Source organism: Lissotriton helveticus, chromosome 7 (assembly GCF_964261635.1).
Source record: "Lissotriton helveticus chromosome 7, aLisHel1.1, whole genome shotgun sequence".
NCBI classification, from domain to species: Eukaryota; Metazoa; Chordata; class Amphibia; order Caudata; family Salamandridae; genus Lissotriton; species Lissotriton helveticus.
Genome location: NC_136068.1, coordinates 41,644,835 through 41,663,235, shown reverse-complemented (window position 1 = coordinate 41,663,235; position 18,401 = coordinate 41,644,835). Strand labels below are relative to the sequence as shown.

Here is an 18,401-nt window from a genome sequence, read left to right as displayed (position 1 = left end):
GCAACTGGGTTTTTATAGAGTAGGCCAAACCAGGCAATAAAGTTGATACCAAACCCAAACGTCACCAAGACCTGCCTCTGAAAGAGCCAATGAACAGCATCAAATGCCTTTTTAGCGTCCAATGACCGGATTAGATGGGGATTTTTGCTATTTGGGACCATCTCAAGCCAATTATATAATCAGCGGGGATTGAATCTGGTCGACCTTTTTGGCATTAAGCCCAATTGATCCAGATGTATTAAAAAGCTGATCACTGTTATCAGTCTGTTAGCCAATAACGGCACTGTGTAGGTCCAATGGGAAGGCTCCCACTTCTTTATTTTATTTAGGGATTTATAGAGCGCCTGGTGACCCGAAGGCATCCCCGCGCTATAAAGTCAGAAGTCAGAAACGGGCAGAAGGGAGCAAATGGACCTATTTAGGAAAGAGAAAGGTTTTAGGTTGCCTGCGAAAGTGTAGATAGCATGATTCCAGCCGCAAGCCACGGGGAAGCGAATTCCAGCGTGCGGCTGCCCTCACTGAGAAGCGACGGCCTCCCGTGCGTACCTTCCTAAACTTGGGGACAGTTGCAAGTCGTTCATTGTCCGAGCGAAGAGATCTTGAGGCTTTGTACGGGGTGACCAGACCCGCTAAAATCGGAGGCCCTTGCCCATTCAGAAGCTTGTGGGCGATACACATAGCTTTAAAATCAATCCTCTCTCGCACAGGAAGCCAATGGAGGGCTTTGAGCGCTGGTCTAGCAGAGGCTCGGGACGGAAGGCCCAACAGCATCCTGGCTGCCGCATTTTGTGTTCGTTGAAGTTTGCCGAGAGTGTCTTCAGGGGCCCCTAGGTAGATCACATTGCTATAGTCCAGTCGTGAGAGTACCAATCCCTGGACTAGAAGCTTCCTGGACAGAGGGGGAAGCAGAGGGAGAATCTTACGGACAGAGCGTAGAAGTCCAAAACAAGTTCCTGCTGTATTGCCTGGGTTTTCATGGATAAGTCCTGGTCGAGCCAGACCCCCAGGCTCTTGATTTCTGTTTTGGGAGCGGGAACCTCACCCATAGTAACGGGCCAGACAGAAGATGGAATCGCTGTCCATTTTTTCCCCAGCAGCATAATGTCTGTCTTAGACCCGTTAAGTTTGAGTGAGGAATCGCACATCCAAAGATGAATTTCCTGAAGGCAGTGTAGCAAATTGTCTGAGCATTGGTCAAGATGTGAGAGAGAGACGACCAATTGCGTGTCGTCCGCATAACTCACAATCTTGATGCCAAAGGGGGCAACCACATCTTCCAAAGAGGCCATGTAAGCATTAAAAAGAGTAGTACTAAGTGAGGAGCCCTGGGGCACCCCACTTAGAAGAGGAAGATGGTCAGAACGAGAGTTGCCATCCCAGACCTGGAACGTACGGCCCGACAAGAATGACTCTATCCAGGCTAGGGCAGTGCCCCCGAGCCCCGCCCTGGCCAGCCGATGGATCAAGACACGGTGATTCACCGTGTCAAAGGCTGCACTAAGGTCCAGGAGGATCACTGCCACTGATCCCCCTGAATCCAAAATGCACCTAGCTTCCTCGATAACAGCGAGGAGGGCAGTGTCCGTGCCCTGGCCAGGGCGAAACCCTGTTTGGGAGCAACGCAGGAGTTTATTAGATTCCAGGAACTGGGACAACTTGACATTAACCAGTTTTTCGGCGGTTTTGCTAATGCCAGGTAGGAGCGAGATCGGCCTATAATTAGCCAGATCAGCCGGATCCAGCTGGGGTTTCTTTAGTAGGGCTTTAACTACCGCCCCCTTCCAACTGGGAGGGACGGAGCCTTGTAACAGTGAGGAATTAATCAGCTCCAGTACAGACAAAACAATCACGGGAGCAACTTGTTTCAAAAACCTCATGGGAGCGGGGTCACAAGGAGAGCCACTTTTCATTTTAGCCAGGGTCTTATCAAGTTCATCCAATGATACGGCCCTAAAGGCATTAAGCTGTGGTCGAGGAGACTCCGCTGAGCAAGTTTCAGGAGCCACGCTATCCCAGCAAAGTAGCTGAGATGGCTGAGGAAGTGCGGTCAAAATGTTGGAAATTTTAGAGTCAAAGAACTTCGCGAGTTCCATACTCCTGTCCGATGAAGCCAGAGCCGATATAGGGGGCTGCGGAATCTTTAAGAGTTCTTTAACTATGAGATAGGTCTCTCTCGAGGAGTTTGTGGCATTTTTTATCCTATCATCATAGTGAGAGGCCTTGGCTACTTTCAAGGCTAGTTTGTAGGCTCTAACAGCCGTCCGGTAGGAGTCTTTTTTTGTGTGGAGCCAGTCCTTTCTCCACAGACGTTCCAATTTTTTGCAGTCCTTTCGGAGAGCTCTCAGTTCCGAATTGAACCAAGGGGTGGAGCCTATTTTCCCACTCTTATTTTCTCTGGTTTTTATGGGTAGAATGGAGTCAAGTGAACCGGTAATCCAGTTCCTAAAGTTGCTGTCAGCCAAAGCAAGGTCCGCAGTAGGAGCAGGAGTCGTAAGTTCCAATGCTCTAGACCAATCCTCAATCGAGAGTCTAGACCAGGCCCTGTCCTGGGTATAAATGACGGACTTATAAGGTTTCCTAAAATCCCCTGGCCAGGAAAGAGAAACTAAAAAATGGTCTGTCCAGGGGAGGGGACAAGGGGGTTTTGCCTGGATAGAACAGACATTCGTAAAAACAGGGTCCAACAAATGGCCCTGATTGTGGGTGGGCCCATTATTAATCAATTGAAGTCCACAAGCAGCCAAATCCAACCTCAAATCAGCGGCCCCGTGTCAAGGGGATCATCAAAATGAATGTTGAGGTCACCGAGAACAGTGTAATTGGATGCAGAAGGGGCCAGAGCTGAGATGGATTCTAACAACGAGCTGGCAAAAGGACCAAAATGGCCCAGGGGGCGGTACACCAAAAGGCCTATAAGAGAGGTGGTAGGGGCCAATTGAATTGAAAAATGGCAACTCTCTGAGTCCGTAATTTGTGCATCGCTAATTCTGCACGTGAAATGGTCTCTGTGCAGAATAGCCAGCCCGCCCCCCCTACCCAAGGGGCGTAGTTGGGACTGAATAAGAAAACCCGGAGGGAGAGCCATGACGATATCCGAATCCGAGTGTGTCGTAAGCCATGTTTCTGTGAGAAACAGGATATCTAGCTCGTGGTCAAGAAGAAGGTGATTAATTAACAGGGCATGTTTGGGAAGCGACCTACAATTCAATGAAGCTAGTTTCAAGCCTGGGCATGAAACCGGTGCCTGGGTCAGTTTTAAGGAATAAGGGCAACAGAGCGTACAATTTTCAAAATGATCATCTGACTCTGAAACGTACTTACACTCTGAATTTTTCGCAGGTCTGAGACTGAGTAGGTCTTTCCGAGAATAACTCACCCTGTCGGTACTGCAAACCGGCATAGAGTCAAGCCCTATGCCCGTCCGGCCGCGGACGGGCGCAGACGGGCTGGACTCTGGCGTGACTCCGGCGCGCCCGCTGCACGTAGACATGGGTGGACGTTTATGTAGGGGCGACTAGAACGCTCGCCCTAATGATGACCCACCTAATATGGCCGCCAAAACCGGATCGAGCCCGGGACCCGGTGAGCCTCAGTCCTAAAATCGACTAAGGCACCACCCAAGTGGGGACTGTAAGAATGTTGCCTCAATAGTGTGCAAATGAGCAGTTAGGGTAGGAGCGATCTGGTTTAAAAATAATAGCGTCACGCTAAGATCCGTGAAACGCTATATGCAAGGAGGGGAGCGGACACAAGGGAAATAAAGGTAATTGCAATATTTTCAAAGTTTTTTAAAGAGTAGAATTCTAAAAAAGCGACCGCTCGACTAGCAGCCTCTCAGGTAATGCGACTATCTCCCGACCTAGTAACTGATCCCTCCTTTTGTAGGGGCGACTAGAACGCTCGCCGTAATGATGACCCACCTAATATGGCCGCCAAAACCGGATCGAGCCCGGGACCTGGTGAGCCTGAGTCCTAAAATCGACTAAGGCACCACCCAAGTGGGGACCTTAAGAATGTTGCCTCAATAGTGTGCAAATGAGCAGTGAGGGTAGGAGCGATCTGGTTTAAAAATAATAGCATCACGCTAAGATCCGTGAAACGCTATATGCAAGGAAGGGAGCGGACACAAGGGAAATAAAGGTAATTGCAATATTTTCAAAGTTTTTTAAAAGAGTAGAATTCTAAAAAAGCGACCGCTCGACTAGCAGCCTCTCAGGTAATGCGACTATCCTATGCGACTTTAGCTGCACCAAACTTCTTAAGTGAGTGTGGTCCTAGGATTCCGGCATTCTTTTTAAAAGCCTGTACACCATCAGGGCCCGGGGTCTTCCCAGTCTTTAATTGACCAATAGCAGTTAGTGCTTCTGGCGATCCCACCTCTTCCTCCAGAGTTTGCCAATCGTCCCCTGACAAAGTTGTGACTGTTAGCTCTTCCGTGTATTTCTATAGCTGAGCGGCGTCTGCTAAGGGCCGTGCCTTATAAAAGGCCACATAGTATCTTGTAAACTCTGTGTCGATGTCTCAGGGTGTGGCAAAGGAGACCCTATCTTCTCTTATGATCTCAGTCACCCATCTATCCTCAGCTGCCTTCCGGCCAGGCCAGTAACCGCCTCCATTTTCCCCGGTATCGTACAGACGGTACTGTTGGGATAGGATCATGGCTCTGGTTTCTTGCTGCGCCAATGACTTGTATTCTCTACGTATTATCGCAATCTTGGGATCTGAATGTGCCCCTGGCCTTCCCTCTAGTTCTATAAGGGTCTGTTCCAGTTCCTCCATGTCATGTCACTCTTTTTTCTTTCTGTGAGCTATCATATTTTTTGCGCTGTCTCTAAGTACGGCCTTATAAGTCCTTATACTCAGTGAGGTAAAGTTCTGTGTCTACTCTGATTTCTTTGACTACATTAGCGTTTCTAAGTTCACAGGCATTTAATCTCCAGGTCAATGTCCTTCTACTCTTCTGAATCCCTAATGTTAGCCACAGTGGGGAATGGTCTGACAGACCCCTGGCCAGCTACTCAGCTCTTTCCAGCCCTCTCGCTTTGCCCGTAGGTGCAAAGATGTTGTCCAATCTGGAAAACGCCTTTTGGGCTCTGAAGTTGAATGAACACTTACGATCAATGGGGTGGTGTCTGCACCAAAGGTCTGAGACGCCCAGGGTAGCCGTAAAGTTTGCAGGACCGTCTTCTTCTCTGGTCCCTTAGTTGGGCTGGTGCGGTCCAGATTCTGGTAGATTACATCAGTAAAGTCGCCCCCATCAATGTGTAAAGAGGAACCTGCCTCCAACAAGATCCCTGCTACTGCATTTTGTGTCGCCTTTTGCAGTCTTTGGGGGGAGGGGGATAAACACTGATCAGAGTAACATCTCTTCGACCCCGAAATCCCTTCACTGCCACGTATGTCCCACTGGAGTCGGTCCATGTTTTCTCCATGGAAAAGGGAGGGTTTTTCTGACTAGAATGGCTACTCCACGGGATCCCGTACTGAAACCCACATGCGACAATTTTGTGTGCACCTCCGATTTGTTGGTCTAGTCCCACCGTTCACATTCTGAGGTGTAATCTGGGCTTCCCACGGTGGGTCCCACTGCCTGTATCTGTATGACTCATCTATGTGTCCCACTTGTAGCATGAACTTACCCTCTCTAACCGAATTACCTCCCTCCCCCAAACCAGCTCTGCCCACCAAGTACTCTCCACCTACCTCCTGCACATTCCCCAAGCTAGCTGACCTGGTAACCACGTTACGGGACTAGTCAGTGAGGTCTGTAGCCCCCCTTCTCAAATAAACCCCCCTTTACAACTTTAGAGCGTCTGAAGTATTGAAAAAAGTAACAATCACAAATGAGTTGCACACCAGCTGCTCCAAGGAGCCTCTTTAAGTTCATAGGGGGCAAGGGAGAGGCTCCATTCCCTACAAGAGTATTGATGTTGACTCTATGCCACCATTCAGTTACCAGGCTAGTCTCCTCCCATTGTGTCGCGGGTGGATTGTCCTTGCTTTAGTATTGCAATTTCTTTAGCTAAAGGATGCGGGTCATCGGTATTTGAGGATCGATCTCTGTCCAAGACATGGGAAGTCCGACCACTTTGTTCACCTGCTGATTTTGACCTTTTACATAGTAAAGGTATGTCTCCATCTGTGACTGAGGACCATCCTGGCCTTCATTTCTGTTGGTGAACCACAAGTGGGTTCCCCCTTTGCCATGGCCCATCAGTTCGGCTTTGTCTCTTTCTCCAATACTGGCACTTCTTGGGCCTTGCCCCTCTCTGGTAAAAAGTAGCTCCACCTCATTGGCCATCTTTGATGTTTTGCAGGGGCTGGTGCTCCTCCAGCCAGGTCCTAGCCTCCTCAGGGGAGTGAAAGAAAAATGCCTTGCCCTCAAATATAACCTTAAGCTTTGCAGGGAACAACAGCCTATAGTTCAGTTGGAGGGCTCTCAGTTTAACCTTGATACAGTTGAAAATCCGCCACTCGAGAATAGTCCGGGAATAACATGATTTTACTGTTTTCATTAGCTGACCTCTTCCAGGCGACGGACCTGTCTTTGTATCATATCCCCATCCAGGAAATTCAAAAAGCAGGCTATCACTGGACGAGGAGAAGCGCCCAGGGGCAGTTTGGGAGTTAAGGCCCCTTGGGCGCATTCTATAATAAAACATAATGAGAACTGTTCCAGTGGAAGGGAGGACCGCGGCCATATGGTCAAAAAGGCCCCATGTTGGAGCCCTCAAACCCCTCTGGAAAGACAACAAAGCGCAGGTTGTTCCTTTTAGTGCGTTTCTCCACATCGTCCACCCTCCAGTTGAGGTCTTTTACCACAGTCCCAAGCTCTGAGGCTTTATTCTGTAGACCATGGGTTGTGCCCTCAACCTGTGAGATCCTTGTCTGCGCCATTGTAACTCTTTCCGATACATTGTGCAGATCCTGTCGCAGGAGAGACGCTTCGGATCGGACCTCATGTATCCCTCAGTGCGTTCCTGCAAGGATTGGATTGCTAATAGCAAGGCTGCATTGTCTGGAATGGGTGGGGCATTCTGCTCTGTCTCCATTAGGGGGGTCACCACGTTTTCCCAGTGGTTTAGGTTGCCTTGTCTTTGAGGTGTAGGATCCTTATCTTTAGCCATATTGACTCTCACTGGAAACACCACACAAAAGGAATCAAGTGGCACGTTCAATTCCGGTGGTGACTCACATTACCACGTGTGCGATAACTGTCTCTCCACCGCTTGAACTCACCGGCTGCCTCTAGTGTGTAGTGCTGCACGAGCAACCCCTGGCAGCAATGCCGAGCAGTGCTCCCTCTTTGTAGTCAGCAGATTGCAGTGAGTGTTGGCTGCATCGTATGTACTTGCTGTGGGTGTGATATATGTTTATGCCCCACTTTTGCATCAATGTCCAGGACTGTATCATGAGCTCTCTGCATCAGTCTGTCCTTTTACCTAGAGAGCAATGCCCTCAAGGACCCAGTGTGCTATCCACAGCCGTTTGGCCCTCATCCAGAAACCGAGGCCCTCACAGACCCAGTGTGCTCTCTGCACCTGTCCGCCCAACCCACAGACCAATGCCCTCACGGACCCTGTAGGCTCTCTGCACCTGTCCTGCTCGAGCCACAGACCAACGCCCTTACAGACCCTGTGTGCTCTCTGCACCTGTCCGTCCCACCCACAGACCAATACCCTCACAGACCCAGTGTGCTCTCTGCACTCGTCCACCACACCCAAAGGCGAATACCCTCACAGGCCTAGTGTGTTCTTTACATCCGTTTACCCCTACCCATAAAGCAACGCCCTCACAGACCCAGTGTGCTCTCAGCACCAATCAAGGGTCACCCCCATTCCAGGAGTAGTGCCCTCACAAGCCCAGTGCGCTTTCTGCACCCATCTGCCCCTCACCTACAGACCAATGCCCTCACAGACCCAGGGTGCGCTCTGCACCCGTTCGTCCCTCACCCACAGACCAATGCCCTCACAGACCCAGTGTGCGCTCTGCACCCATTCGTCCCTCACCCACAGACCAATGCCCTCACAGACCCAGAGTGCGCTCTGCACCCGTTCGCCTTTCACCCAGAGACAATGCCCTCATAGACCCAATGTGCTCTCTGCACCCGTCTGCCCCTCACCCACAGACCAATGCCCTCACAGACCTAGTGTGCGCTCTGCACCCATTCGCCCCTCACCCACAGACCAATGCCCTCACAGACCCAGTGTGCTCGCTGCACCCGTCTGCCCCTCACCCACAGGCCAATACCCTCACAGACCCAGTGTGCTCTCCACACCCATCCACACCTCACCCAGAGGCCTATGCCCTCACAGACCCAGTGTGCGCTCTGCACCTGTTCGCTCCTCACAAGGAAAGCAATACCCTCACAGACCCAGTGTGCTCTCTGCACCTGTCTGCTCCATCCACCGACCAATGCCCTCACAGATCCAGTGTGCTCTTTGCACCCTTCTGCCCCTCACCCAAAGACCAATGCCAAATCGGACCCATATGCTCACTGCACCAATCGAGGGTCACTCACATTCCAGAAGCAGTGACCTTCCAAGCCCAGTGTGCTGTGCACATGCCACCCCTCACCCTCGCAGCACCCCAAACTTACTTCATGCCCTGCTGGAAGACTGAGTTCCTCCGTGTTTTGCATATGATGACGTCAGCCCACTGCACCACCACAATGCTGACGAAGAACGCTGTGTGGCACGTGAACTCCACCACCTTCCTCTGCTCGTAGGTCTGTAAGACAAGGCCACAGGTCTGTGAGTGCACCGCAATCTTATATTGCCAGTAGGACCAACACATCTGCAAAACATTTCATTTATGCATAGGCTTGTCGATAAAAGTACTGCGTAACCCCAGGTATTAAAGCACTCGGATATGTCAGTCCTGCATAACACCAGGTATCAAAGTACTGGGACAGGTAAGTCCTCGGTAGAAATGGGATCCCTGGCTGGCCAGGGCTTGCGCCAAAGTCAGTCAGAGACCACCACTCCTAAGTCAGGGCAAGGGAGTTACACGCCAAGATAACCCCTGCTCACCCTCTAGGTAAGTGGCGCGAGCAGCAAGGCTAAACTTGGAGGCAATGTGAGTTAAGTATTTGCGCACGCACCCCAGCAACAACCCCCAAGGCCCACCACAAAGGAAACTCCACACAAGGTTATATAAAAATAGCCTTTGTATTACACTAAAACACATTAGATGAAAAACACACACTTTACAATGTGCCAGAGGCACGGGCAGAATTTACAGGGGATATGTAGAAGACAGGGCCACCTGGACCACTGTCAGGAATCAGCACTTAAAGAAGTAACACTTTTAGAAATAGCACTTAGTAAAATTAGCCCTTAGAACATAGAAGATAAATCACTGTAGCACAAAATAGAACATAAAGCACACAACCAGTAACTACTGGTAACCAGGACCTCACTAGCACCACCTGCACTAGGAGAAAAACAACCATCTAAGTATCACAGTACCTGTAGGGGTGTAAGCACATAACACATGATGCATCACATACATTCAGAGGTGTAAGGAAGGAAAACACATGATGCATCAACAACATTCAGAGGTGTAAGAACAAGGCACATGGCGCATAAAAACACATTGGCACATAAATCATAAATGCGCCAGAATCACATTAGCCACAACCTGTGGCAGTCCCTAGGCCAACTGGCCTCTCTAGGGCTAGGACTCCCTGTGTCCCAATTGTCAGGGGCCCTAAACGTGGCAGCTGCCCACGAAGTGCTGGGCAGCTGAAAGAACAATGATGGGGACAATGTTGGAGCCTCCCAGGCTCTGGACAAAGCACTTGTGTCCCCCAAGAGCCTCGTGGCTCTAAACAAACAGAATGGCCCTCCCGAGCCTCTCAGAGCTCATAAAACAACTGTGCCCCCTTGAGCCTCTCTGGGCTCGAGAAACAAAATGCCCCCTGAGCCTCTCTAGGCTCGAAATCAATAATGGCCGCTGTTGGAGTCCCCCTCCTGGGGACTCGAAGCAAAATTGGGGCACCTAGAGCCTCACTGGGGCTCTAAACAACCAAGGTAATGCGGGCTGGTCGGTGGGGCCTCAGGGCCCTTGCACAAGATGCGGGGCAATCGGCGGAGTCCCCCTCCTGGGGACTCAAAATGACAATGACCGCCGGAGGCCTCTCAGGGCTCCACCAACAATTGCCCTCACTTCGGGGAGAGAGCACTGGGGGGGGGGGCGGGCACCGGCAATGTGCCCCGACGCCTCCCCCTTCTCTGGAACCAACACTGTGTGCCGTCACTCACCCGGTCCTGCGGCGGCTCTCGCTTCTCCTGGGGCAGCTCTCCTCTGCTCGGCTCTTCTTCCGCCTCCTGGCAGCACTCCGGGGCTCTCCCTCAGTCACGGGAGCCCCGTGAAGGCCAGCGCCGCTCTCTTCCTGTACCGAGGCCCCGCCTACAACCAGGCGAGCCGCGGGCACTTCCGGGTCGCGCTGCTGAGGGTAGCCAGTAGTAGCGCGGCCCTGGGGGACGTGGAGGCGGCACTTCCGGGTCACACTAGGCAGCGGCCCGGCAACGATTTCAATGCCCCAGGACTGCGGCGGTGATTGTCGAGGGGTGGGCTCCCTCGGCCATTAAATCAAAAAGCGAGGTGGGCACTCGATATGGGGCCAAACCAACGGCACCAGGTCCCTGGCGGGGTGGGCACCTGCCAGGGCTATAAAATCGGCAAACACGGGGCAATCGCCGGGTGGGCACCGGTCTCCTGCAACCAAAGCGCTCCCAGGCGCTATGAAGAAAATTACGCGCTCTCAAGCGCTAGAGGCCCAAATAAAGCGCTCCCAGGCGCTAGGGGCCAACAAGCTCAGCAAAAGTCCTTCTAGGCAGGCAGGGGGGGGCAAGGCTGGGCCCAGAGCCAGCTCACTGGGTCTCCAGGCAGGGAGACAGTCCAAGTGGCGGTCCTCTGGCCCAGCAACAGCAGCAGCCCCCTCAGGATCCTGGAAGAGAACAAATTGTAAGGGGACACAGCCCCTTCTTATACTAAGAAAACCTTTGTCTCAGGGTGCAGGGTGGGGGGAAACCAGTTGCAGCTGGTTTTGGAGCACCCTTGATGGCCCAACCACCCCTTTCATTCACTGGGGAGGCTAGGGTCGTTAGACGCACCACAGGGGGGCGGAGCCAGCATTGTGTGGGAAAAGCCCAGCCCCATCAGGAACCAGGTGCAGCCCTCCCACACATCACTCATGCTGATCTCTCCACTCACTCCTGGGCAGACCCATCCAGACTTCCTGGAGCCAAGCTTGCCAGCCAGCTCCAGCCAATCACGCTCCAGCAACCTTACTGCACACACACATCAATGTCTAGAAGTGGCACTTCCCCACTAGACACATACAAGCCGCACATACCATCGCGCAGCATTCACTCTCACGAGTACACACATACCAAACTCGAGCCTGCACTCCCCACACATCAGGAACTAACATGGACACACACATTCCCCATGCATTCCTATGGGAGGGCCGGCCAGCCATACTACACGCACGCACTTTTACTCTGGGACACAGGGAAAAGTGCGCAGAGACCCAAAAATCACTACCACCAATTCACAAGTACAAGCAAAAAGTTTAGGGGTGAACCTGCCAGAAGGGCCAAGTCCAACACAACCCCCTTCCAGCCAAAACGCAGGGTAGACCAATCACCACCGTGATGGACTTCCCTGCTTGGGGCGATAGAACACGGACGCGGGCCAGCAACTGCAGGGACACCCTCCTGTTCTACGCCACGTTGAACCCATGGGATTCCTTCTCAAACCACTGTCTGGATCAACTGGGCTACCCCACTGGTACTCCAGAGCTTTCTGTGGCCAGGACCAGGCCCTGGGCCACCCAGGTGCCACCGGTCCTTGCCTATTCACAGAGCGGGGGTAGTAACCCCTGGCACATAGTAGCCATTCTCCACTCTTCCTGTCTGCAAGACAGGACTAGACTGCCACTGGTTCTCCAGCCTAGGGTCTACAACCTCAGGCGGACCAGGAGTCTCAGGGAAGGCTCTCTTCCCCCTACCTCTTCTCCTAGGGTTCCTCCTCCTCCGGCGAGGGGTAAACCTACAACGCCATTCCAACCCAGGGTTTAACCCCTTAGGTTGCACCGGGGTCAGAGGTGGGCTCTCCCACCCTCTGCACCCCCTTCCAGAGGTCTGCCCTCTCCCAACTGGAGAAGTTCCTCTGGAAGAAGAACCGGTCAGGAAACTGGTTACAGTCGTCCTACCCTTCAGGTCAGGCTGATCCTGAACCTGGACTCCCAACCTCTGGTCTAAAACCTTTGGTGGAACAATTGCCTGGCACTCCAGGACTTCTGCGGATTCACACGCCATCCCCCTGAGGCTGACACATGACCCATGTGTCGTGTGACTGTCTGTCTGGCGCGGATCTCCCGGAACAGAAGTGGTGTCACCATGGTCACTACACGGGAACCTAGCCCAACTGGGTAGTCCCTGACCCACTGGTTCTTCCACTGGGAAACTCATCCCCCATTCACTCCTCACTCTGGACTCCTGTACCCGCCCTACCGGAGCGGTACTGCCAGACTCTAGAACCACAGGAGCTCTGGTTACAGCCGCTCCAGGTCCTCTACTCATTAGGAGATCCACCTCAAATGGAGTAACAGGACAGCCTAGGTCCCCAACCTGGTGTTCCCTAAAGAAACCACCCAAGCCCTGAGGCAGGGCTTCGTGCGTCTGTGGACCCGACGGTCACCCACTTACTCCTGCTCCACTGAGCCAGGCAGTAAGCCCCTACACCCTCCTCGCTATCCTGGGACCTAGCTGGGCTGAGCTGAGCCTCTTCCACCACGCTGGGCTGGAAGATACCTGAACCACTACTTTTGGACTCACTCACTAGGGACTCTAAAGAACCTCTGGCCCTTTCCCAGCGGTCTGCTTCATCTGCAAGCTCACATCGTCAGACAATCCACACCCCAACAGGTGTGTGCGCAACCCTGGTGAACAACAACTGAGCAGGTGCTCTTTGACAATCAGATCAAACAAGACGTCAAAATCATCTTTCGTGTGAACCTGTACCCAAGCCCACGGTGTATCACAACATTCATCCTCAAACTCCTCCCAAGACTGGTGAGACAGTTTCTTACTGTCCCTGAACTTCAACCTTAACTCCTCCTCTTGGGAAACAGGTACCAGACTGGGGGAACTGGGACTGAGATTTCCTACACTGAAATCTATATAACTGCCACCACTGGACCCAACCCGCCCTGGGGAGTCCAGAAAATTAAAACTGCGCGCAGGGGATAGTCTACCCTCCAGAGCTACTTTGCCTCTGGTGGAGGCCCTCTCAGCCTCGTCTATCCTTTCCTGCGCTAAGACCCTCTGAGTCTCTAGCTGTTGCTTTCTAACGCCCAGCTGTGCCATAGCCTGGGCATGCTCTAACCTGAGCTTTTCTAAAGCCAGCTGATGCTCCCTTTCTCTCCTCCTATCTTCCAGCTCCTCTGGGGACAGGGAAAGGGATGAGGCGCTGCCTCCTACGCTTCCTCCTACGCTGCCTCCTACGCTGGACCCAGCAAGGGACTCCCTATCTATGGGGTCCTCACTATCTGCTGGCGTCCCTGTACTATCATTTTCTTCCTCCTCCTCAGACTCTTCAGGGCTCCCCTCAGACCCACCACCCTCATGGTGTGAGACCCGGGCCCTCTCCTCACTGTGCTCACGCTCCCAGTCCTCCTTCTGCCGTTGGATTAGGTTACCCCTAAGTTGGGACTGGGTGTCTGACTCATTCACTGCAATGTCTCTCTCTTTGCAAAACTCTCTCAGCTCATGCATAAACAGACCCAGACATTAAAAGCAGACACGTGCAACACAGGGGACTTAACTGTCAGAGCTGAAGCAGGAGTACCAAATTTACAAAGATTCAGGGAGCTCCCTAGAGAACTCACCCTTCACTTGTCTAGTGCCACACACCATTCATCCACACACAACCCTCCCCTCGGACTGGTAAGGCAGTTTCTACCACCCCTGATTCCTCAACCTGACCACACGTGACACAGGTACCAAACTCTGGGCGCCGGGCGGGGGACAAATGTACTGGACACAATTGCACAATGATACCTTCAGGAGAAGAAAATAATGGAACTTCCAAAAACAATAATCCCCAAAAATGTGGTCATCTAAAATGTAGAGTTTTGTAGTGTGGCCAGTTGCCACTGTGGTACACCGCAAACACAAATCCGGATCCCTCACGCTGCCAGCCATTGTTAGAAATGGGATCCCTGGCTTGCCAGGGCTTGCGCCAAAGTCAGTTAGAGACCACCACTCCTAAGTCAGGGCAAGGGAGTTACACGCCAAGATAACCCCTGCTCACCCTCTAGGTAACGTGGCGCGAGCAGCAATGCTAAACTTGGAGGCGATGTGAGTTAAGTATTTGCGCACGCACCCCAGCAACAACCCCCAAGGCCCACCACAAAGGAAACTCCACACAAGGTTATATAAAAATAGCCTTTGTATTACACCAAAACACATTAGATGAAAAACACTCACTTTACAATGTGCCAGAGGCACGGGCAGAATTTACAGGGGATATGTACAAGACAGGGCCACCTGGACCACTGTCAGGAATCAGCACTTTTGGAAGTAGCACTTTTAGAAATAGCACTTAGTAAAATTAGCACTTAGAACATAGAATATAAATCACTGTAGCACAAAATAGAACATAAAGCACACAACCAGTAACTACTGGTAACCAGGACCTCACTAGCACCACCTGCACTAGGAGAAAAACAACCACCTAAGTATCACAGTACCTGTAGGGGTGTAAGCACATAACACATGATGCATCACATACATTCAGAGGGGTAAGGAAGGAAAACACATGATGCATCAACAACATTCAGAGGTGTAAGAACAAGGCACATGACGCATAAAAACACATTGGCACATAAATCATAAATGCGCCAGAATCACATTAGCCACAACCTGTGGCAGTCCCTAGGCCAACGGGCCTCTCTAGGGCTAGGACGCCCTTTGTCCCAATTGTCAGGGGGCCTAAACGTGGCAGCTGCCCACGAAGTGCTGGGCAGCTGAAAGAACATTGATGGGGACAATGTTGGAGCCTCCCAGGCTCTGGACAAAGCACTTGTGTCCCCCAAGAGCCTCGTGGCTCTAAACAAACAGAATGGCCCTCCCGAGCCTCTCAGGGCTCGTAAAACAACTGTGCTCCCTTGAGCCTATCTGGGCTCGAGAAACAAAATGCCCCCTGAGCCTCTCTAGGCTCGAAATCAATAATGGCCGCCGTTGGAGTCCCCCTCCTGGGGACTCGAAGCAAAATTGGGGCACCTAGAGCCTCACTGGGGCTCTAAACAACCACGGTAATGCGGGCTGGTCGGTGGGGCCTCAGGGCCCTTGCACAAGATGAGGGGCAATCGGCGGAGTCCCCCTCATGGGGACTCAAAATGACAATGGCCCCCGGAGCCCTCTCAGGGCTCCACCAACAATTGCCCTCACTCCGGGGAGAGAGCACTGGGGGGGGGGGGGGCGGACACCGGCAATGTGCCCCGACGCCTCCCCCTTCTCTGGAACCAACACTGCGTGCCGTCACTCACACGGTCCTGCGGCGGCTCTCGCTTCTCCTGGGGCGGCTCTCCTCTGCTCGGCTCTTCTTCCGCCTCCTGGCAGCACTCCGGGGCTCTCCCTCAGTCACGGGAGCCCCGTGAAGGCCGGCGCCGCTCTCTTCCTGTACCGAGGCCCCGCCTACAACCAGGCGAGCCGCGGGCACCTCCGGGTCGCGCTGCTGAGGGCAGCCAGTAGTAGCGCGTCCCTGGGGGACGTGGAGGCGGCGCTTCCGGGTTGCACTAGGCAGCGGTCCAGCAACGATTTCAATGCCCCTGGGCTGCGGCGGTGATTGTCGAGGGGTGGGCTCCCTCGGCCATTAAATCAAAAAGCGAGGTGGGCACTCGATATGGGGCCAAACCAACGGCACCAGGTCCCTGGCGGGGTGGGCACCTGCCAGGGCTATAAAATCGGCAAACACGGGGCAATCGCCGGGTGGGCACCGGTCTCCTGCAACCAAAGCGCTCCCAGGCGCTATGACGAAAATTACGCGCTGTCAAGCGCTAGAGGTCCAAATAAAGCGCTCCCAGGCGCTAGGGGCCAACAAGCCCAGCAAAAGTCCTTCTAGGCAGGCAGGGGGGAGCAAGGCTGTGCCCAGAGCCAGCTCACTGGGTCTCCAGGCAGGGAGACAGTCCAAGTGGCGGTCCTCTGGCCCAGCAACAGCAGCAGCCCCCTCAGGATCCTGGAAGAGAACAAATTGCAAGGGGACACAGCCCCTTCTTATACTAAGAAAATCTTTGTCTCAGGGTGCAGGGTGGGGGGAAACCAGTTGCAGCTGGTTTTGGAGCACCCTTGATGGCCCAACCACCCCTTTCATTCACTGGGGAGGCTAGGGTCGTTAGACGCACCACAGGGGGGCGGAGCCAGCATTGTGTGGGAAAAGCCCAGCCCCATCAGGAACCAGGTGCAGCCCTCCCACACATCACTCATGCTGATCTCTCCACTCGCTCCTGGGCAGACCCATCCAGACTTCCTGGAGCCAGGCTTGCCAGCCAGCTCCAGCCAATCACGCTCCAGCACCCTCACTGCACACACACATCAATGTCTAGAAGTGGCACTTCACCACTAGACACATACAAGCCGCACATACCATCGCGCAGCATTCACTCTCACGGGTTCACACATACTAACCTCGAGCCTGCACTCCCCACACATCAGGAACTAACATGGACACACACATTCCCCATGCATTCCTATGGGAGGGCAGGCCAGCCATACTACACGCACGCACTTTTACTCTGGGACATTGGGAAAAGTGAGCAGAGCCCCAAAAATCACTACCACCAATTCACAAGTACAAGCAAAAAGTTTAGGGGTGAACCTGCCAGAAGGGCTAAGTCCAACAGTCCTGCATAACCCTAGGTATTAAAGTACTGGGACACATTTCAGTCCTGCGTAACCCCAGGTATTGAAGTACTCGGACACAGCAGTCCTAAGTATCCCCTGGTCTTAATGTACAGGGGAACATTTTAGTCCTGCATAACCCCAGGTATCAAAGTACTGGGACACGTCAGTACTGCGTCACCCCAGGTCTTCAAGTACTGGGACACATTTCAGTCCTGCCTAACCCCAGGTATTAAAGTACTTGGACACGTCAGTCCTGCATAACCCCAGGTATCAAAGTACTGGGACTAGTCAGTCCTGCATAACCCCAGGTATCAAAGTACTGGGACTAGTCAGTCCTGCATAACCCCAGGTATCAAAGTACTGGGACTAGTCAGTCCTGCATAACCCTAGGTATTAAAGTACTGGGACACATTTCAGTCCTGTGTAAGTAACCCCATGTATTAAAGTATTGGGACACATTTTAGTTATGCGTGACCCATGGTATTACAATCCTGCATAACCCCAGGTATTAAAGTACTGAGACATATTTAAGTCATGCATAACCCTAGGTATTCTACAACTGGGACACATCTCAGTCATGCTAACCCCAGTTATTAAAGTACTGAGACACATCAGTCCTCCATAACCCAGGTATTAAAGCACTGGGACACGTCAGTTCTCCATAAACCCGGTATTAAAGTACTGGGACACATTTTAGTCACACCAGTGAATAAAGTATTGGACTACATATCAGTCACTGAGGTATTCAAGTACTGGGACAGATTTTAGTCATGCATAACCCTAAGTATTAAAATACTTGGACACATGTTAGTTATGCATAATCCATGGTATTAGAGTCATGCATAACCCCAAGTATTAAAGTACTGAGACACATTTCAGTCATGCATAACCCAAGGCATTCTAGAACTGGGACACATTTCAGTCAAGTGTAACCCCATGTATTAAAGTACTGAGACATATTTTAGTCATGTGTTACCCCAGGTACTAAAGTACTGGGACACATTTCAGTCATGCGTTATGTTAGAAGAAAAATGTCATAGCTGTGTTGTTTATATATTGTTCTGCATAAGTTAGCATTCGCAGTACCATGTTATGTTTGGCCGCCATTTTGACCCATGAGTGAAACTAATCTCTCTCTGCCTCTGGGAGTAGCAGCTTTGGTAATTTTCCTTTTCTCCAAGGTTGGGTCCTGCTGTACTAATTAATACACTGTTCTTATTAGCTCATACATTTCCCACTAGATAGAGGCCTGCTCCCACTAGTGCAATGATGGGCACAGGCAGAACGACCTTGGCATTGAGATCGTTTGTGCCCGGTTTTAGGATTGAAACTTATCCTTTTGTACCTCCTTTGTGTAGCTGCCTCCATCTGAAAATGTCCAGTCTGGGCGTGCCTTCATTGGTTCTGAATCGTATATAATGTATCACCATGTTATCTGATGTCAGTCCCTCTGCAGCAATCCACAGAGACCGGGCAGACTGGGCT

The 18,401-nt window shown here is 52.1% G+C and overlaps 1 protein-coding gene across 1 annotated transcript in view; it reads right to left on the bottom strand.

Annotated features, from left to right (window-relative positions):
• The window catches only part of LOC144767979 (sodium/potassium-transporting ATPase subunit alpha-3), a 77,560-nt gene that overhangs the window by 20,895 nt on the left and 38,264 nt on the right, over nucleotides 1-18,401 (bottom strand). The window contains exon 7 of the mRNA XM_078651343.1: nucleotides 8,600-8,730. Coding sequence (XP_078507469.1) covers nucleotides 8,600-8,730 — 131 coding nt within the window. The remainder of the gene's footprint in view (nucleotides 1-8,599; nucleotides 8,731-18,401) is intronic.